Below are 21832 nucleotides of genomic sequence, written 5' to 3'. Positions count from 1 at the left end.
CGACTGCTCAGGCAAAGGGGGCCAGCCCGTGCCCCCCGCCTCCTACGTCCCGCTGCAGGAGCGAGGACGGCAGCCGGCCCCGAACCCGCGGCCCCTGGGGCGCGGCGAGGGAGGGGGGGCGCCTGGACCCCCGCAGCCACTACCTGGAGGGTCCGCGCGACGTGCCGTGCCTTACGTCCTCTTACCTGGCCCCGCCGTCGCCCCGACTCCTCCGGCCGCCGCAGGAGCAGCCGCCACCGCTCCTGCCCCCGCCCCCCCTCCCTTATTGCCTCCTGCCTGCCCTATAGCGTCATCATCGCACGAGGCCGTGGCAGCCAATGAGAGACCGGGTCTGTCAGGAGGCGCGCGCTGCGCGCCGTGCTCCAGGGGCTGCTGGGTCTTGTAGTCGGGGCCGCCGAGAGCTGCAAGGGGCAGTGCGCATGCGTGTGTCGTGCGCCGTGGGCGTGAACCGCCAGAGCGTTTTCCGGTCCTTCACCTTCCTTAGCTGACGCAGCTGACGTCACGCCGCTCCCTGCGGTCGGTTGTGAGCCACGTGGCGTCCGGCCCCTTCTGATTGGCTATGGGGAGCTCGTGACGTGCGCGCGGGCTTTTTGTGTCCTCTCAGCGCGCCTCAAGGCCGGCTGACCAGGTGTAGGAGGATGCTGGGTTGCGCTCCGCTCCTGACGTGTGGGGAGTCCGCGCTGTGTTGAGGCCACGGCTACGCCCACGAGGGGTGGGTAATCACCCTCACAAAAGTGTCTGTATATACACGTATGCGTATGTGTGTTGGGTTCACAGGAGGTATGTACACACACACACATACATACATACAGATATATCGATAAACAGGGGTAGAGACATTGGTGGATTAAGATTTATTGGGGCCCTGGGCAAAAAGAAAATTGGAGGGCTGCTCCCCCCACCCACGATTAAACTGCTATCAAAGACAACCTGCAGTGGCTGTTGCCCTCATGGGCCCATGCGTTAATCCACCTCTGCTAAAGATGCATCTTTATTGGTTAACTACATTATTTATAGGTATATATATGTCAGCGCCAGTCTCAGGGTTGAGGATCGCTGCCATGGGTCAAGTTGTAGATGAGTCCACAAAACTGGGGGGGGGGGGGGAGTGGAGCACTGGAATAGGCTACCCAGAGAAGTCTTGGAATCTCCACCCTTGGAGGTTTTTAAGACCAGAGTAGACAAAGCTTTGGCTGGGATAATCTAGTTTTGATGGCTCTGTTTTGAGCAGATTTGGACTAGATGTGACCTGAGGTTTCTTCCAACCCTAATTTTCTATGAGTCTATATATGTATATCGACTAGACAGGGTGGATATACCCTTTTATATCATAATATAAAGAGAGATGGGCAGAGAGAAACAGTAGACTGGGTAGAGATGGACTAACCAGGGTAGAGGTGAATCTTTATAGTCTAACTAAATAATATATATTTATTAACTTATTTAGTAAGACTGACTTCAGACTAAGTTGGCTAACTACTCTCTGCTCATGGGTTAGACTGGGGGCCAGGCCTCTATTTAAGCATACCAGAAAGGAACCTGGAAACATTAGGAACAAGAGTGGGTAGAGATGGACTAACCAGGGTAGAGGTGAATCTTTATAGTCTAACTAAATAATATATATTTATTAACTTATTTAGTAAGACTGACTTCAGACTAAGTTGGCTAACTACTTTCTGCTCATGGGTTAGACTGGGGGGCAGGCCTCTATTTAAGCATACCAGAAAGGAACCTGGAAACATTAGGAACAAGAGAATGCAGTAACCCACTTTGAAAAAAAAATTGTGTAGAAAAACCCTTTGAGCCTTAAAGAAGCAGGGTGGTGCCAAAACAGGCACCTGGCCAGCTGGAGCCACACTATAGCTGCTGGCCAGGCTTTGTGCAGCTGGATTGCCATGGCTGGAGCCCCCAGAGGCCCTCAGGACCCCAGGTCCAGCCCAGGAGCTGGCCCCAGCCTCCCCTACGCCACCCAGGAAAATGTGCTGCACACCAGAGAGCATCTGCATGGGCAGTTCCTGGGGACAAGCAGCAGTAGCATATATTATGCTCCCACTGTTTGTCTCTGGGGAAATGTGCGTTCCCACCTGTGAGATTGCACCCTCTGAGCGCAACATCACTGCAAGCATGAGTTCAGACCTGAACACCCTCAAATCAGACAGTTGGTTTGACTGTTTTAATCTGGAGGCCATCCAAATTAAAATAGTCAAGCTAGTCAGGTGGTTTGGAAAGTTGGACTTTTGAAGAAACATTAGAAATTGGTCTAATAGACATAAAATTGGTCTATATGGATTTAGGAACATAGAGACACTTCAAGTCTTCAACGACTCTTCAAATAACTGAATTATGAGAGAGAAATTATTTTGGGAAGTACTATGCTGAATACCAGGGAAGCCTTTCTGACAGCGAGGTAGTGCCCTGGAGAAAATGAGGTTAACTTCAAAGCCTGAGACTTTTAAAATTAAAGTCATCCCAAACTACAAAACATCCTGTCAGCAACAATCCTGTACTGGTATATGTATGAGCTGCATGATCTGGTAGAGATTGCCAATCTGCTGCAGCAACATTAAGTAATACCAAGCCCAGTATGCCTGCAATTTCTGTTTCCAATATGCAAAATTTTCATTTATCCTTACATGGCTGTGCCACAGCTTACCTCCTGCAAAACCTGTCTAAGTCATGCTTAAGGAGGAAAAACAGGCTTGGCAGAATTACTGTTTCCTTCCTGCAAATAAATGGGAAGGGCAGGGAAATAGATGGCCCAAATATGTTGGCCAGCAATCCTGAACCAGTTTAAGAGGAAGAGGAAATAACCTGCAAAAAAACCCCACTTCAGTAATTTACACACATACCTCTAAAACCTGTGTGTATTGTACTATTACATACTGACTTATGTGTATTTGTGAAGCTATGAATTGCTCAGATGTGTGTCACCTAACAGCTTAACAGAGATCCTCCTGCTGTTCAGCTGGAATGAACACAGTAACAGTGCTGACTGATTATCATAAGAAACTAAGAACAGAGAACTTTTGGCTCCTGTTACTGTATATCCAAGGGGGGCACCCTGTAGGTGTTATATCACCATGCCCCACTTTTCTCCCACCCCGAGGGAGTGCTCAGGAGATTAATGTTCCAGTTAGATGCAAAGACTCCCCTTCTAAGCATTCTCATGGATGGGCTGTAGTTCAGACTGATGTTCACAGGTGGCCAAGCCTGTTTATTTTTAAACGTTATGGAAAAAAACTTGCCCCCTGAATGCTTCTTTCTTTGAAGAATCCAGACTCTAGAGCTGGTGATAAAGTCTGAACAGGCAGAAAGTATTATCTGGTTCAGAACCAAACAAATTGGCCTGTTTCAAATAGCTCCTCCCTGCGTTCCAACTAGGATTCTGAACTCACCCCAGACATCTGATGCTTAAAATAAATAGAGTATTTTCTTTTCTTTTTTAAAACAGAGGGAGACTGAAGAAACGACAACTGTTGTTATGTCAAGAGGCTGCCTGATCCTCAGCACATCTTGCTGCAGAGGCTTTACAAATCTTAGCACCATAGATTTCATAGACATCAGGGCTGGAAGGGACCTCGGAAGATCATTGAGTCTAGCCCCTCGCCCCAAAGGGCAGGAAGTCAGCTGGGGTCATAGGATCCCAGCAAGATAAGCATCCAATATGCTCTTGAAGGTGTTCAATGTAGGTGCTTGAGCCACCTCTGATGGCAGGCTGTTCCAGACCTTGGGGGCTCAGACAGTAAAGAAATTCTTCCTTATGTCCAGCCTGAAACGATCTTGCAGGAGTTTATAACTGTTCAACCTTGTCATCCCTAGGGGCGCTCTGGTGAACAAATGTTCCCCCAGATACTGGTGGTCACCCCTGGTAAACTTGTAGGTGGCCGTCAGATCACCCCTGAGCCTGCGCTTTTCCAAGCTAAAGAGCCCCATGGCTCTCAGCCTGTCGTCGTAAGGTCTGTTTTCCTGACCTCTGATCATGCACGTTGCTCTTCTCTGGACTCTCTCAAGCTTCTCCACATCCCTTTTGAATTGTGGGGCCCAAAACTGGACGCAGTACTCCAGCTGTGGCCTCACCAAAGCCAAGTACAAGGGGAGAATGATGTCAAGGGATTTGCTTGAGAAGCATCTATGGCAAGCCAGCGTTTTGGTCACTTTAGTAGCCACAGCATCACATTGCAGGCTCATGTTCATCTTGTGGTCAGTAATGACCCCCAAGTCTTTCTTCCACGGTGCTAGCCAGCGTAGCACTGCCGAGCCTATAAGGGTGCTGCAGGTTTTTCTTCCCAAGGTGGAGAACCTTGCATTTTTCGGTGTTAAACACCATCAGGTTCTCGTCTGCCCATTTGCTGAGCCCGTCCAGGTCAGCCTGGATCACCCGCCTGTCTTCTGGCGTGGATGCTTTGCCCCAAAGTTTGGTATCATCGGCAAACTTGGCCAGTCCACTCCTGACTCCAATGTCCACATCATTAATGAAGATGTTGAACAGGATGGGTCCAAGGACAGAGCCTTGGGGGACCCCACTGGTCACAGGGCACCATGATGAAAGACTTCCATCAATTACTACCCTCTGGGTCCGAACACGGAGCCAGTTTCCCAGCCAGCGGATCATGATGGACCCAAGGCCACAATTGGCCAGTTTCACCAAGAGGTGATCATGGCTTTTTTGAAGTCAAGATAGATGACATCAATCTCTTCTCCCTTGTCCAGGTGATAGGTCACCTGGTCGTAGAAGGAAATGAGATTGGTCAAGCAAGACCTACCCGCAACAAACTCGTGCTGGCTGTCCCTCAGGATGTTGGCATCTGCCAGTCCATTAAGGATGGCCTCTTTCATAAACTTTTCTAAGATCTTCACCAGGATAGAAGTCAGGCTGATAGGTGTATAGTTAGCCAGATCCACTTTCCTCCCTTTCTTGAAGATAGGCACCACGTTGGCCTTCTTCCAGTCTTCGGGCACTACACCAGAGTGCCAGGAGTTTTCAAAGATCCATGCCAGGGGCTGCGCTATGATGCTTGCCAGCTCCTTGAGTACCCTGGGGTGTAGACTGTCAGGGCCGGCTGACTTGAAGGTATCCAGCTTCTCAAGGTGTTCCTTCACAAGGTCAGCATTAATGGAGGGCAAGGGATCTCCCTCACCCGGACCGCCCTGTCCCGTGGTGGGCATGGGTGTCCCATGGGACTGATGAAAGACCGACGCAAAGTACCCATTTAATAGGTTGGCTTTTTCCTGCACGTCAGTTGTCAGTTGCCCCATCTGGTTCAGAAGGAGTCCAGTGTTGCCCTTGCTTTTCCTCTGGCTCACCACATATCTGAAAAAGGACTTTTTATTGTCCTTGATGCTAAAAGCTAGTTGGAGTTCAGTTGCAGCCTTTTCTTTTTCCTGGTTTGCTCCCTGCAGGACTGGACCAGTGCAGAATATTCCTCCTTGGAAGTAAATCCCATCCTCCATCCTTTGTAGGCCTTTTTAGCCTCAGGAGGCCTACTAGATCCCTGGAGAGCTAGGGGGGGCTGCTATATTTCCCACAGTTTCATGGCTCTGTATTTCCCACAATTCCATTTGGCTGAGAGAAAAAGTCTTTTCTCCCTCCCCACCTCAACTTAAGACATTGGTCCATTTTTCGACAGACTTATCATCCTGGTTTTTCTCATATACGTTTAATCTCCAAAACCTTTTCTTTATTTTGGCATTTGTGACCATTGAGCCATGAGTTTCTCCTTAAGACACAACCCTGGAAATAGGGTAATATAACCCTGCAGACATTCCTCCCTGCACTTACAAAACCAGTGCATCTCTTTACTAGCTTGTAGCTTCATCTTCCCCTTTCCACTTGGAAGGACTCTCCCTTGTACCCAAGAAATGAAAGAAGCTGCCACATTCCAGAAGAAAAAAAAGAACTGCTCCTGCTTCAACTGTTATTCTCCTTCCACTTCACAAGATCCCAGTGTGTGTTTTTATACCCTCCACTGCTCTCCTAATGGGAGCAGTAGATATCCACTGCCATCTGAAGAGGAATAAAGACTGGCAACAGAGAGATTGAACAGGAGAGGTGATCTCTATACTTTGTTATATTGATGTTTAAAAATATTCTTGTTCTTGGGTTTAGGATTGTTGAGATCTGGTTGTTTTTCCTGGTACGTGTTTTGATGTCAGTATGGATTTTTTTTCATCTTTGACACACTCCACCTTAATGGGCAGGAGATTGTAGTCCAGTGAACAGGGCACATGACTGGGAGTTTGGAGTTCTATTTTCAGCACTGTTGCTGGTTCACTGTGACCTTGAGCAAGAATATTCAAATCTCTGGTTTCAGGAAATCAAGGCTTACCAAACCTGATGTTACCCAGCTGAGCCATTACCTCCAGCTCTGCCTGGGATATGTCACATCTGCTTACGTGTATTTCTGGGTATATGGCATATTTCTTTACAGCTTGCCATGTGATGGAACTCTATGTCACACAGGCTCTTCCATAAAAAAATGTAACCTGAAATTACATGAATGAGAAAGCATGTGTGGTTATACAAAGCTGTGCCTGTGATAGCCACTTTAGAATAACAGATAGCCTGTACTGCCTTCCAGTAGGTAGAAGTCATCTCCTGCAGTCTCTATGCTATCTACATTTCTGCAACCACAGATTGTTACAAATTGCTCCCACGAGGTTGCCTGAGCTTATGAATGTTCACCCCAGCTGGGGTCTGGTGAGGCAGAGAGAGACCATCTGGATATGCCTACTGCTATTCTCATTCAATATTAGGATAACCCTGAACAAATTCCATTTCATTCTGGTTTTGTTGGAACTGCAGGAAGTGGGATGAGATCTAAAAGACAATGCGAAGTTGTGATAGATGTTTGGGCTCAATGTAGCTGTTTCACTTATGGTAAAAGGCTGAAGCCTCATTACCAGATTTATATATGCAGAAAACTGCAGGATTTCAGTGGGGCAGATATGAATTGGAACAACTGAACAATGCAGACTGGCTCAGTGCCCTCTGCCATCAAAGGGTTAGTTCATTTTAACTTTATCACAAACCCAGTTGTCACATCAGCCTGCCATAAGTAAACACAAATGCATGTTTTCATTACCATTGGTTCTATTCCTCCCCTTTGTGATTAGCTATTTCTAAGTCTGTCTTGAATCAGATTGTAATAAACAGGGATTTCCTAAGGCCTCATTCATGAATTATATACCCTAAAGACTACTAAAGTGTTAAAATGTGATAAATGATTTAAATCCTATTCTCTTAATTCCAGGAGCTGATGTTGTGCCTGTTGACTGTAGCAACTAGACATGTATATAATGACTTTAATCTCAATATGTTTTACAGACTTACATTACATAGCAAGGATCACTCAATTCAGTTCAGACACCTCAGGGTAGGAATGTGGCAGCTTGTTAAAAACACACTACCTAAGAGCTCAGGCTAGGTTCTTCATTTGAAACTGCAAGCACCAGTTAAGTAAATAAAGGTTTGGCTCAGAAACCAGACTCATTTTACTATTGCTTAACATTACAGAGTACCATGAGATGCATAACAATGATATATGAACAACTCTGTAGTTTCACATTTTATTCAGAAAACAGCACTTCAACACCATGCTGGTGCACATTTTTGTTTAACAGAGACTGAGAAAACAGAGCACTTCCTGCTGAATCTGCAACACCACCTTATTATTGATTCCTGTCCCTTTGTGCAGCTTTGACAGAGCTGTGATTCTTACAGCACAATGGTGTATGCCTGCGTGTCTACAAGAAGTAATAAGTCCTAGTTCTTAGATGGCACTTTCACCTATATATCTCAAAGGACATAACAAGAGAAAGTAAAAATCGTAACCCTCTTTTTATTTGAGGAGACTAAAACACAGAGGGTAAAGTGACTTGTCCAAGGTCATGCAGGTCATCAGAGGAGCGAGGAATCTCTCTCAACTCCCCATTCTGTGCCTCTGGACCATACTTCCTATCTATTAATGCATAATGTAAAATTCACTACTTTGTCCCTGTCATTTGAAAAGAGCAGTTCATCTGCCACTCAATTTCCATTCGCTTTGCATACTTACAACCACTCAGAATGTGTTCTCATTGACATTCTGACTGTTAACTTAAAGTTCTTTTATGTACGAGCTTCACTAAAATTATCCTTTAACTAGAAATGAGATGAACCAGATTGCTGGACCCAGATTGCCTGTATTTTGGGAAAGCTGAAAGCTAATTAATTTGGGGGGAAAAACAAAACAAAACAATGTCAGTTCTCCAGAAAGCTGAGAAACTGCCCAAAGATTTTTATTAGGCACCCTTGTGAACTTTAGGGTTTTTAAAAAAATAAAATTCTCGATGATCAGAGCCTCTCCAAATTTGCATTCCAGGGAATAATTCAAAGTTTGAAGGCCTCTTAAACTCATGGAAATCCCTCCAAGTACTTTCCCTTTCTCAAAAGGCTTCCCCTGCTATTAACTGTTTTAAGAAGACCAGTCCTCTGCTTTTTGCCTGCTGACATCTTTATGGAAAGGTAACATGCCTGTTACTACTCCAGCTTCTTCATGGGTATCACCCATGCTGTAACTGGAGGAAGGTCCATGCCATCACTTCTCACAATTTTTTACCTCCACAAAATTAATTATGGGGACATAGAACTACAATCTGAACTGAGACTCCCATAAATGTGTGGTCTTTTGATATGAACCAAAAATTAAAACATTCTCCATGTCTGGATATATTAATAATGCCTGTGGGTGCCATATAAAAATGTCTGACCCCTTCAAACACTGAGGTGGTAAGGATGGGGGAGAACATGGGGTGAGCATGCAGGATGGAAAAGGGTTTTTTTGGGAGGGGCAGTTGGGTTTTTTTGGGGGGCGGTGGGGATTAAGGTATATCCAAGGTAGAATGATTTTTATAGCTGAGCAAGAAATGTATAGTATCCCAAGTAAAGAGCTCACATCTGAACATCTGAAGTGATCTTGGGCTCAGTCCAGTTCCCACTGAAGTTTAATGGGAGTTGGACTGGGCCACCATACTCACATTTTTTCCATGCATAGAAAAGTATTTTCATTCCTTTGAATTACTATACCTTTGACTTGTATTTTACATAATAAAATAAATCTAGGCCATTGTTTATATTACAACAAATTGCACTCTGCAATGCCAGCAAATACATTGACAGTTGGATAAAAAAACAAGATAAACACTAGAAACATCAGTAAATTTAAAAAAAATTATTATCAAGCATCATTGTTCTCCCTCTTGTATTTCTGGACCCTTCAAATACTTTAAAAATGAAATATGAATTTTCAGGTTTCTCTGATGGGTTTTGTAAAGTTGCCATGTTTCATCAGCAACAGGAGTTGTAAAATCTGAAATGTAATTTTATGGTTGATGGCATTTTTCTACTTATTGGCAATTTTTGGACACAAAAACTATCAGTAAACAATTCAGAATGTCAATAGAAAAGGGGAAGCATAATAATAAATGTTTATATTTTGGCACTGGCTTCTCTGATTGCTCTATGCTTATAAATGAACTCTACAGATGGTGTGAGGCCCAGGAAGTGTCCTGTACTAGAAACTACATTTGTTCTACATATCTATATAAATTTAAGCCTAGTAAAATTCCAAGAAATTAACAGATTTTGCTAATGGACCTCTGTCCTGAATTTTATTTTTCTCCTTTATCACCAAATGACAGCACAGGATAAGACCTCACTCATGGAACATCCTTCCCACAGACTGGAGACATCTTGGTCTTTGGTATAACTATACTGACTGCAATGTGTTTACCCCAGGGAAGAGTTTGGCCCCTGAACTATAAAAGGAACAGCAGCAAAACAGAGTAAAACACAACATCCAAACCCACACACGCACAAAAGGGACAGAAACCTCAATGAAGGGCATTTAATGCTAGAGGGAAACTGTACAGCTCAGAAATGGCAGACAGATGAAAAGACCTGGGCAAAGTAACCATCTGTGTCCACTTCAAAGGGAAAATATACCAATAGTGTGAGGACTGAGGTGCATTTTTGTTTGGTCCCCACTGTGTGTGTCTATGTGTGCATGTGTGTATATGCATGGGTATGTATGCATGTGCGCATCTCTCTCACCCCATTCACTGATAGACACATGAAGCATATTTCTTTCCCAAACAGTCCATTTAATAGGTTTTCCTCTACAAAGACAAACTGGCTTTGGTAGCGGGGAAAAAACCCTCCTTGGCATATGAGCCCAGGCAGGTCTTTAGCAGATTTCCCTTTTGCCCTAGAGGTACAGAAGAACAAGACACTGGATTCCCTTAGACTGGGCAAGGCAGTAGTTCCCAGAGAAGATCATACCTTCCTTTGTCACCTAGAGTAGGTGGCCTTTCACCACCTTGCTCTATTCCATACACTGTCAATGGAACTCTGTATTTTAATCCATAGTCTTGAACATGAGACCTGAGTGACTTTTCCCTCCAGTTTGACAAAGCCCTAGCGCTGTCTTTATAGAGACCAAAAAATGGCTCCAAGTCCCTGCATGTTGTTCATTCAATGGAGTAATAGCTGAAACCAGAATATCTAAAAACTCCCCTATGTCTGGCTGTAACTCCAGATGTCCAAAGCCACATACACAGTTGACATTTACATGATGAGACAGCAAAGAACCCTCCCTTCACCTCCTCTCTGGCAACGAATCCCTTGATTGTGGTGGGGGGAGGGTTGGGAGTTCCTTTGTTAGCAACTCCTTGGCCCCTTCACCCCAGTTGGAATATCCTAGGGAAGATGTGCGTAAGGGCAAATTCTCGTTTTTCTCTCCAGCTGAATCAAAGAAGCAAAGAAACAACCAGTCTGATTGGGAAATTTCAGAACCAAAATGTCTCTTAAATAAGCTTCTTTAATTATCATCATCGATTTATTTATACAAATATAAAATATATTTATAGATTTATATAATATAGATTTGTTGCTTTGGTGGGTCTTTCATTTACAGACGTACTGGTCAACGATCTTTGGGCACTGTTTACACTTGACATAGCAGCACCAGTGGAACTTGCAGTTGCAGCGCTCTACCTGGACACTCTTGAACTGGTCGTAGCCCCGGCCACAGCACATCAGCTCACAACCATCCATGCCCTCTGAGGTCTTGTTGCACAGCCGGCCCTGAGTGCCCAGTGAGCCAGTGGTCTCATTGCGCAGGCAGTAATCGGGGCTGGGGTCAACATAGACCAGGTCCTCTTGAGTAGGCATGTTGAAGCGGTTGTTTACCAGCTCTAGCTTGCCCTTGCGACTGATCCTCATGGCAGCTGCACTGTCATATTTCTCTTTCAACAGGTCACCCACCTTGCGGAAGTCAGCCAGTTGCAACCAGCAGGTCTTAAGGCTGCAGGAACCCGACACACCGTGGCACTTGCAGGCCACATCTGCTAGCTTGTATACCGCCTGCAGGAAAAATTGCAATCAGACAATAGATGTGTTAATTTTTATAGCACAGGTCACTGGCACAGTTGTATAGAGTTCCTCTCTCTCTCTCTTACCTGCCCTAATTCTCCCCCAATTCCTGATCTCTCTTTCTCCCCAAGGCAAAATCCTTCCTTACCCTATTGAAATTACCCACCTTAGTATAGTTGGGGTTTTTTGGCATTTCTAGTTGTGTTCACAGCCCTCACAAACAATCTCCTGCTCCTACTACATTTCCATTGGTAGTTCATGACAGATGCCTGGGTAAAGAACAGGAGCATCAAGGAGGAAGAGATCTCCATGTACTATCTCCTGGTGAAAATGCTCCTCAACCTCTTGGACCAGCATATTACATCCCTCTCTCCTCTCAAAGCCCATAGAAGCAATTGGTGAAGAGAAGAATTTCCTAAGATAATGGTGCTACAGTTCTAGCATTGTATCTACATCCTCTGGAACCTGTGAACCCAAGCCCCCTCCCTCTATTCCAGTTCCATGGTTTTGTTCATTCTAAATACAGTTCCTTTAGGCACAGTAGGAATGGGAGAAATAGGACAAAGAATTAATATATTCATACCAAATAGCCACATCCAGATGAGCACAGACATTTGGTTCCCCAGGGACAAGTATCTGCAGCGCACCTTGCACTGCAGATACTTGTCCCCGGGGAACACCTGTGCCACACATGCTTTGACACATGGCAAGCTACCCAAGGAGTGGTAGGGGAGGCTGAGGCCTGCACTGTGCTGGTGCCAGCAGCTTTACCTGGGGTCATCCCAGGGCTGTGCACGTACAGATAGCGCACCCTTGCAGCTCAGAGAATACCTGACTGCTGTATGTGGGGCTGCAGACGTGTTTGTGGCACCACATACCACATGGCCATGCTCGTCTGAATGCACCCGGTGTATACAAACAGAGCATCCACGCTTCCAGGGCAGTTCACATCTCTTCTATGAGCCATCAGTCTGTGCAGCGATAGTAAGACTAACACAGATCTAAAGCCCTATCTGCAAGCTTTGCACCACCTAGTGTCCAGTTATTTCACTTATTAAAATAAGTCCAAGCTTCCTCAGACTATCTAACAACATAAGACGGCATACATTTTAAAAAGCAACCAGTGCCTCATATTCTAACCTGAGATCATTTGGGCCTAATTTTGAGAAGTCAGTGGGAGCTACAGGCACCCAGATGGCTCATGAGTTTTCAAGTGGTACAGCCAAAAATAAATAATCACTTGAAAATGTAGGGCTGTCACTCTCGGTAGGATGTTTGCACATAGCATGAGGGAAAAGAGTCATGATTCTTTTTGCCTTTACATAGCAGGGGTGAGGGGGAAACGGGAGGGGGAGAAAGATTAAAAGAAAAGTTAAAAATCCGTGAAAATGAACTGAAATACAGGTGATGTCAGGCAGGAGCTGGGTCCACTGTAGCCCTCCCCAGTCCAACCCCTCCCACGCTTCCACCTGTGTGCCCCTGTTTCTGGGAGAAGCAAAGGGCAGGACAAGCCAGACCAGGAAGGGCTGCACAGCCGGAGGCAGTTCCTGCCTGCTTTAGGCTAATTACAGCCCTAGTGCAGAAAGACCATGTGCATACAGGGCACTTTTCTCTGCAGGCAACATAACCCAGCTGAGAAGCAGCACCAATGGTGGCTCTTAAAACATGGTGGAGGTGGTGCCCTGTCCCAGAAAAGGTTGCAAAAGACTGGATTAGAGAATTTGCTCAGAAAGCAAACGACTGAGGCTGAGAGGGTTCAAACCCACATCTTCCTTTTCCTGAGGAAGTACCATAACCATTGACGGGGCTATGAGATAGACTGAAGGTGCTCTCCACCCCTCTTGTTGAAGCTGGGCACCTGTGCAGAAAAGAATGCAAGACTCCTGGGCCCAGATGGAGAGAGCACAAGAAGAGTTTACAACCCTCTTGCCCAGTAAGGAGGACACTCCTCTGGGATGTGGGAGTCCTGGAATCTCCCAATACTTATTATAGATTTACTCCAAAGATTCCCATGCAAAATGCATAAGTAGCCACTAGAGCAGGGACCTGACCCCAGGACTTGCCCTCATTATGTGTACAGATTTGTGTTCTTCAGGGGCCTCAGATATGAGGGACCCTCATTCACTAACCACAAAGGTGGAGATAGACACCAACGCCGTCAACTTAGCCACGAGGCTGGTGTCTCCCAAAATATGCAGCAGTAAAACTATGGCTCTTAAAGTTTCTTTGTGACAACACAGGTTCCAATGGACTGTCAGACACCACAGGGGTTAGGCAGTGTTTCCAGGGATTTTTGTTTAGATTTGTGTGTCTAACTTCTGCTTAAAGTTTAGGTACCTAAATGCTATTCTTCTTTGGACCTGGTCCTAAGTTGAAACCAAATTCTGAATTAGCTTAGACAGACCACGTTACTCTTGCTAAGACTGTTAGGTATACAAGAGGCAACAAAGGCATACTACTATGGACTGCTACTGGAAAGTCCGCTTTAGTCTAAACAGTAAATTCTATAGGGCCTAGTCCAATACCCTAAGAAATGAATAGGCTGAGCCCTTATTGCTGAGAGACTTTTTTCTGTTCTTGTCTGTGATTTATTGGTGACTGTCCTTCATAGTACAATGTAACAGCTGTTGATCTGAAGCCTCTGGATTCGCCTTGGACTGGATTATAACTGTGGAACCAACCACGCTGCTACCTTAGGATCCCTGCTCTATTCTACAAGATGGAGCTACACTTGAATTTCCAGACCACCAAACACTTAATATATTCTGACTGATTCGCCAGCTTGTTATAAAGCTTATGCTAGGACTCCTTGGTTATTGCTGTGTCAAAACCAGAGCTATTTGCTTGCCCTTAAGTATGTTTTTATAAAGTATTATGGTTCTCCCTAATCCTGGGCTTTGTTCCTTTCCAAAAAACACTGCAACTTGATTCCCTCAGTTAATGTCATGGGACCTTCTGAGTTTTCTCTGACTTAGATCTAAGTGGCTGATGCTCAAAACATCTGTGGGTCATGTGGAATGCGTATACTACCAGTTCATCACTAACTCTTAAGGACAGTTAAGCATGGTGCCGCTCAGCTTACATATATAGCATTACTCCCCCCCCGCATTAGTCCTTGTAAGCCTCTCCCTGAGCTGATGGGATGGGGAGAGTTGAGGTAAAATTGGTGGGCTCTTTACCGGCTGATCCAGGATCAATGTGAAGAATAACCTGACATTAAAGTAAGCTCTAACAGCTGAGTCTGATCAATTACCCTGCTCAAAATCAGACTGAAAATACCTCTAATGGAAATAATTAAAGTCCCTTACCCAAGCCAGGGGAAGAGAATTAATGGAGCATTCCGGTGTGGTTAATTAGTCAGGTCCTTTCTCCATCTCAACTGGCAGTGGATGGAGTGACTGATGATTGAGACTTACTATATGCTGAGTGGGTAAACAGTGCAGGGGGACAGACTGCTGAAGCCAGAGAGACAGATAAGGAATGAAGGGAAATAAAAGAGGGTAATGGAGACCAAGTGGCAAAAAAGACAGATGGAAGGAAAGGACATGTTGAGATAACAGTCAAAGATAAACAAACAAGGGCAATAAAGCTAGGAGCCAGCACTCAAAAGCTCGGGAGTGGAGTGGAGAGGTGATGGGGTCAGGAGTGCCCAAAACAGAAAAGAACAGTGTTCCCTTCACTTCCCCCAGCTCCTCCTGGGAACCAGAGAAGGGCAAAATTCCCCTCCCACCATCAGAGCCCAGGATCTGGAAGAACTCTCTTTCACACAAATCCGATCTAGGAACAAAGGTCATGGGGGCATAGGAAAACTCTGCCCAGAAATTAGAAGGGCAAAATCCCTCTTCCTCAATGTAAGCTCTTGCCTAGTAACCAGAAGGCAGAGTCTCACCAACAGCAAAAAAATCAGAATGGGGTAGAAATCAATAGTCACTTGCTAATGACCATTATCTGCTCCAGGAATGAGCACTGCACATGGCCATGCTAGCCATGCTGTGGTTTTTATATACAGGCTCTGGGAACCTCTAATGCTTTTTCCTATTCCTCTCTTCCTCATTCCAAGTATATGGAGTGACACAGTCTCTTGTTAGTTCCAGCTTTCAAACAAACTCTTTTAAGTAAAAAATTCGCAATAGGTACAGTATAAAAAGCTACTACTTAGTACGGTAGCCAAAGGATAAGCAGGCAGATTGACTGATGCTTCACGAACAGTCCATGGAGGTAAGATGCACAGCACGCCAGGTCCAGAAACACGCAATTTTTTTCCCCTTCTTGTCTATTCATGTTCCAACTTCATAGTTTCCAAACTTGAGAGGAACAGCTTGAGTCACTGTCTAGGGGACAGGCCCTGCTTTTAACTGTCTAGTAGGGTTATGTTTTTGTTTTGTATTTTCATCTGGTCATCTCAGATAACTAAATCTCTCCAAGCACCTCTATTCAAAAGGATCACGGTAGGTATTTGTTCCAAGGAAGAGATTTATGGAAACTGGTGTGTTCCCCTTCACTACTGGAATTCAGTCCCACAAGAAACATCTACTGACCCAAATTTGGTCACTGTCACACTGGGATGTAAAATCCTCCTCTAAGACCAGAAGGGACCCACAGATTTTTCACCCAATGATTCCTGCCCCTGTTCAATTAACATGTGGTTGATCTATGGCTTATCTTTTAGAATAACTTTCAAGGACTCCAAGTGAAGGAGGATATAGCACATTGTTTGGTAAAGCCTATATTCAGACTATTTACTAGCTGCAAACACTGAAATCTCATCCTTAAAGCCCTGTCTACAAATTCAGCTAAGCGAAGAAACCAGGTGAAACACGAGTTCAGGATGCTATGTTGTAACATACATGATTCTGTCTTGAGGTGAAGATCCAGTTGTTTTTAACTACATTCCTAGAACACGCTATAGCTCTGCCTTAATCAAAAATGTAGCATTATTTAAGATCGCAACACAGATACTCATCCAGATGACGAGACAAAATAGTCTTTCCCTCTCAGGGAAGCAGGCTTGACAACTAAGAAGTACATAAAGCATTTGCTCCTTATTTTCAAGAAGATTTTCATTTATAGCAGTTGGACCAACCCACAGTGACCCTAGATACTAATTTAAGATGCACCTTGGGAGTTCTACTGAGAATAATGACATTTTACAGTGCCTGTTTAATGAAGAAACCTAAATCCCTCTAAAGAGCAACCATAGTTATAATCCAAGTCCCCTACCTCTCCCAAGTTGAAAAGAAATGTGAATTCCAGGGCTGTGAATCTGATGCTTTTTACCAACTAACTCTAGGTTTACCCCAAAACTGGCCTTCTAAAAGGAGTGAACAGGAATGCTGAAACTCATTTCAGTTTACATGCCTGCCACAGAAATATGCCATTTACAATCAAGGATAAGAATATCTCTAACAGCCCCTCTTGATTCAGTTGCAAAGGCAAGCAGGAATTACATATAAAAAAGCAACATAAAAATGGAAAATGGAGAAAATACATAATAATTAATATATATGGGACACTATAAAAGAGAGAAAGTTGATTAAGGAAGCTAAGCACACCAATGACAAGCCTATGGCTGGCAAGCCTAAGACAAGAAGAAGGAAAATTTTAAGTACATTACAAACAAAATCAATATTAGCTATCATATAGACCTACTACTTGATAGCAATGGTAAACAAGTTACTATTACTATTAAAATTCTGATCCTTCTGCTCTACAGTTGGAAAAAAGGAAGATAAGATACTCAGTTAATTAGGAGAATTATGTTATTTCCATTCCATTAGAAAGTGAAGAGAATTCTAAGTTTCTACTAGGAATATCACACCTGGATAATTGTCACTAAGGAGTCTTTAAAGAATTGGCTAAGGAGATCTGGAAAAACTGATGCTCCATTTTTAATTTATTTTATAATATTTTCCAGAGAGCATTCAAGAAAATTAAAAGAGCAATAATGTACTAATATACCAAAAAGGAAGAGCAGGATGGTCTAGATACTGCTATGACGTCTATATGATTTCCCTCCTGGTCCCAGGTCCACCACTAGCAAAATAAGCCTCCCCCTTTCCTCTCAGGTAAGCCAGAGCCTGGCAAATGCAGCTGAGAGAGGAACTGAGTTCATCTCTTCCCTCAGCACTGCTCTTAATCTCTCCTGAGATACAGAATTTGATCATAATCAGGGGCATACCAGCAGGACTGCTTCAAGTGCCCTGCTCTGCTTAAATAGACCACTCAAGTAAAGAAGAATGGGCCAGGCTTACTTTGTCAATGGTAGACCACAGGGTCAGGAGGGAAGGCTGTGTAGATGTGCCCTATAAATTCATCAGTACTAGATAAAAGAAAGAAAACTAACAAAAAATTCACTTAGTAAAGACTTAAAGGCAGGCATATAATTAATACCAGTCAATACAGTTTTACAGAAAACAGGCCTCTCATCAAAGAAAACTGAGTTTAGTCTTTTATGAAATTATAAGTCTGGTTGATAAAATAACTGTATAGATGGAACAGATTCAGACTTTTACATCCTGTTTGACATGATTGACGGACTGACACTGCAATTTCACTAGAGGACATATTAAATGGACTAAGAAATGAACTGACAGACGTGAAAAAGCAGTTGTCAATGGGAAAGCATCACTGAATGGAGTGTTCCTAGTTGGGTCACAAAGAGATTAACTTTTTCATCAATGATCTGGAAGTTGGTATAAAAATCATTGCTGATGAAACTGTTGACAACACAGGGATTGGAAAAATGATAAATAACAGTGAACACAGGGCAGACAAATGGAACAAGCTGAGCCCATTCAAACAAATGCACTTCAGTACAACCTAATGTCAAGTTACACATCTGGGAACAAGACATGCAAGACACACCTACAGAAGGGTAGACTTAATCTTGGGAAGTGGTAACCCTGAAAAGGCCTGAAAGATAATAGTGGACAAGCAGCTCCTTGCAAGCTCCCAATGTAGTGCCAGGAAAAAGAGAATAATAGGACAACTGGGCATATAAAGAGGTGTTAGTAAATGGGAATAAAGGGATAATTTCACTTTTGTATACAACAATAGTGAGGTTACTACTAGAATGCTATATACAGTTCTGCTATCTACTATTTCTAAATATGTAGAAAAGAATGGAGTGGGAACAGAAAGAGGCACATAAATGGTTGAAGGACTAGAAAAATATATTATAATGACAAACATGAAGAGTTCAAGCCTTTAGTTTGTCAAAAGAAAATGTGAGAGGTAATTTGAGTCCAGTATATAAGTACCATCATGAAGAGATAATACCAGATACTAAAGGACTCTGGAACAAACTATCAAGGAAACCAGTGGATTCTCTGTGTCTTAATGTTCTCAGATCAAAACTGGACTACTTCATGTAAGATGAACTTCAACTAAACTCAAGTTACCAGGCTCAATATAGGGGTAACAGGCTGCAGTATAATGACCAGATATACAAGTCAGATCTAATAATCATCTATGCCCTAAAGCTGACTGATTCACTGAATGACAAAAGTTAAACAAATTCAGCGTGTCGAATGAATGATCTGTCCCCTACCATCACATTCCTATTTTAGCAACCCTTGTGAGGTTTTTGTGTTGGGAAGGAAAATAACTGAAGCTGAAATCCCACAGTATGCCACAGCAGCACAAAGCTTATTTTGAGGATTTAGCCTTGAGTGCCTGTGTCAGCCAGTTTAGCAGATGAACAGCTTTAGACACAGCCTGAAGCACCTCATTGACCCAAACTCACCTGCCAGTCAAACAATACCTTCCCCTTGCCAAATTGCACCTTGCCTGTGCGATTCTCAGAGGAATGGTGAAGCCATGACTGTGCACCCCAGGGAATTAGGTGCAGAAAAATTCAGTTTTGTGCAGAAAAATTCAAAGTTATTCAAAATGAATTACTTTTTTTAAACAAATTTAACTAAACATAACACCATTTGAACCTTCGTTAGAAATATATGCAGGTATACTTTGTATGGCTGAAGTGTGGGTGTGGGGTGTGTATGTGGAGGGGTTTGTGAAGATGTGGGGGGTATGGATGGGTATGTGGGATCTGTGGGCAGGTGTGGGGGTGTGGGGTTTGTGGAGGGGCTGTGGAGGGGTGTGGGGCATGTGGGCAGGTGTGGGGTTGTGGGGTTGTGAAGGGGTGTATGTGTGAAGGGGGGTTGTAGGTAGGTATGGCCCCCCACCACACACATTCCTCCACCATGGTATACAATGCCTGCCGCTGGCGGCTCAGCAGCAGGCAGTGGGCCCTCAGGGTGCTCATGGCTGCAGCAGCAGAGCCCCTGACAACACACTTCTCTGGCTGAGTCCCGGGGCCTGCACATGCTGGCATGGAGTCACCCTGGCCCATTGCTGTGCACCTTCGCACCAGACCAGGCTGGCTCTGTGCCAGCATGTGAGGCTTGTGGCACTGCAGGAGGGAGCCACATGCCATCAGGCTGAGCAGGTTCCATGCCTCCCTGTGCAGCTTCCTGCTGGAGTGCAGGAAGTCCCACACAGAGGCATATAGCTGGCTGGCCCAGCTCGATGGCGCATCAATAGGGAGCTGCACACCACTGGGCTGGGCAGGCTCCATGCCCTCACGTGGACTTCTAGCATTCCAGCATGAAGTCGCAAATGGAGGCAAACATGAGCCTGCCTGACCCAATGGAGTGACTCTATGCCTCCACATGCAGCTTCCTGCTGGAGTACTGGAAACCCACATGGAGGAATAAAGCCAGCCATGCTAGCCCAATGGCAAGTGGCCCATACCCACCCACAAACCACACACCCACCCATACCCCTTACCCCAGGCCCATCCACAAACCCTATGCACCCCCAGGCAGGAGCTCCCCTCCCCACTTACCAGCTCTCCAGGCACATGGCTCTGTGAATCAACATCATGGAGGTGGAGGCACAGAGTCTGCCACAGTTAAATTATGTAAAATTATGCAATTATGCGCAGTCATGCTTTTATGTGCAAAATTGCATGGGCGCATAACTGCATAATTCCCCAGGGTGTAACTGTACCAAATCCGTCAGTGGGTTACGTTCTGGTTCCTCATTGGGTAACTGACTCACTGTTCCTCATAACTAACTGTCCCTCCATAACCTAATATTCATAATGAACGCACAATGAATTTCTGATCTGCCTCTGCTCCAAAAAAAGGAAGTGGCCAGCAACTGTCTTACCCTGCGGCCAGCCTCATTGTTCTGCAAGTTCATGAGCATGCGAGCCTGCTCCTCTGATCCCTTTGCATAGTTCTTCTCCCTCTCCTTGGCATCCACAAACTCCTTAGCGAAACGGTAGCCATACTCCACGTTATCGCCACAGCCACCCCACAGCCAGTCTCGAGGCAAGTCCTTAGGGCGCGCTGTCCGACTGCAGCCACAGCTGGACAACTCTCCTTCACGGCAAGCACGACTGATGGCATTCACCACCCCTGCAGCACTAACAGCATAAGTAAATGCAGTCTCTCGACTACCTAGGAGGGAGAGAAAATGAAAAAAATCAGCAAAAAACTAACCTCCTTTGACAAATACAACCACTCTCAGGGAGAGACTGAACAGCATGTACAGCAGTTGAAGATGGTGTGAGCTGAGGGGCTGAACCATGCATTGGATTATAGAGTATAAGGAACAATCCTGCCCTGGTATACAGGCTGTGACAAGATGGGTAATTCAAACAGGAGATGCCCACAGCACAGGTTCACATTCCATTTTGCTCATATTTAGGGTGCCCAACCCCATGAATCCAACTACCCTTCCCCAATAGTCTTAGTACCAATAGCAGTTCTGATTCCCTTGGCATACTTTAGTCAAGAAGTAAGTTCCTTAATAATTATACATGCAGCAACCTGCCCACCCCCCACAAAAAAATGTGTAATCTCTTGCTTTAGGGAGGATGAGAAGCATGTGTGTATAGGAGCTGCTGATCAAAGGTCATTATTATTTGTATAAGAATAGCACTTGCTCTGTTGAGAGCCCTGAAGACTGAGGTTCTTGGTCCATAAAACAGCTGCAGTGTGGACAGCAGTAGCCAAAACTTCATCCCACAACAAACCAACAATATGCTTCTAACCTGGAGGGAACACTCACAAAGGGAGAAGGCAGTCTGTTCTCTATGAAAATTCAACTGCTGGCCTATCTGGTGTGAATGAACTAGTGAAGAAGGCACGCAACTGGGCTTTGTCTACCCAAGAAAGTTGCTCCCATTTAACTATAGGTGACTTTAAATGAGTTCAGCTAAACTGGTGCAAACCCTAAAAGGACACCACAATATCAGTTAAAACCCAGCTTATTTTTGTTTAAATAAAGTAAATGCGAAATTGCTTTAACCTTAACCAAAACAAGCTACTCTTACACCTAATATAACTATATTTATAGTACTCTACTAGTCCAAGGAACGCCATTTATTCATATAAGCTATAAAGATTCATG

The 21832-nt window shown here is 44.5% G+C and overlaps 2 protein-coding genes across 3 annotated transcripts in view; both read right to left on the bottom strand.

Moving 5' to 3' along the window:
• ADIPOR2 (adiponectin receptor 2) overlaps window positions 1-292 on the bottom strand; it is a 75910-nt gene extending 75618 nt beyond the window's left edge. Inside the window, exon 1 of the mRNA XM_090043435.1 lies at window positions 186-292. The gene's annotated coding sequence lies outside the window, so the exon portion shown is untranslated. The remainder of the gene's footprint in view (window positions 1-185) is intronic.
• Window positions 293-7552: 7260 nt separating this feature from the next.
• Window positions 7553-21832, bottom strand: part of WNT5B (Wnt family member 5B) — an 85692-nt gene continuing 71412 nt past the window's right edge. For both annotated transcript variants that reach the window (XM_090043434.1, XM_090043433.1), the window contains exons 4-5: window positions 20585-20877; window positions 7553-11401 (exon numbers count right to left, since the gene is read on the bottom strand). In XM_090043434.1, coding sequence (XP_089899560.1) covers window positions 10943-11401; window positions 20585-20877 — 752 coding nt within the window. In that variant the 3' untranslated portion in view covers window positions 7553-10942. The remainder of the gene's footprint in view (window positions 11402-20584; window positions 20878-21832) is intronic.

The sequence above is a fragment of the Crocodylus siamensis genome, chromosome 4, assembly GCF_052110815.1.
Source record: "Crocodylus siamensis isolate JL-2025a chromosome 4, ASM5211081v1, whole genome shotgun sequence".
NCBI classification, from domain to species: Eukaryota; Metazoa; Chordata; order Crocodylia; family Crocodylidae; genus Crocodylus; species Crocodylus siamensis.
Note: the sequence above shows the minus strand (reverse complement) of the source record. Positions and strands in the feature narration are given on the sequence as shown.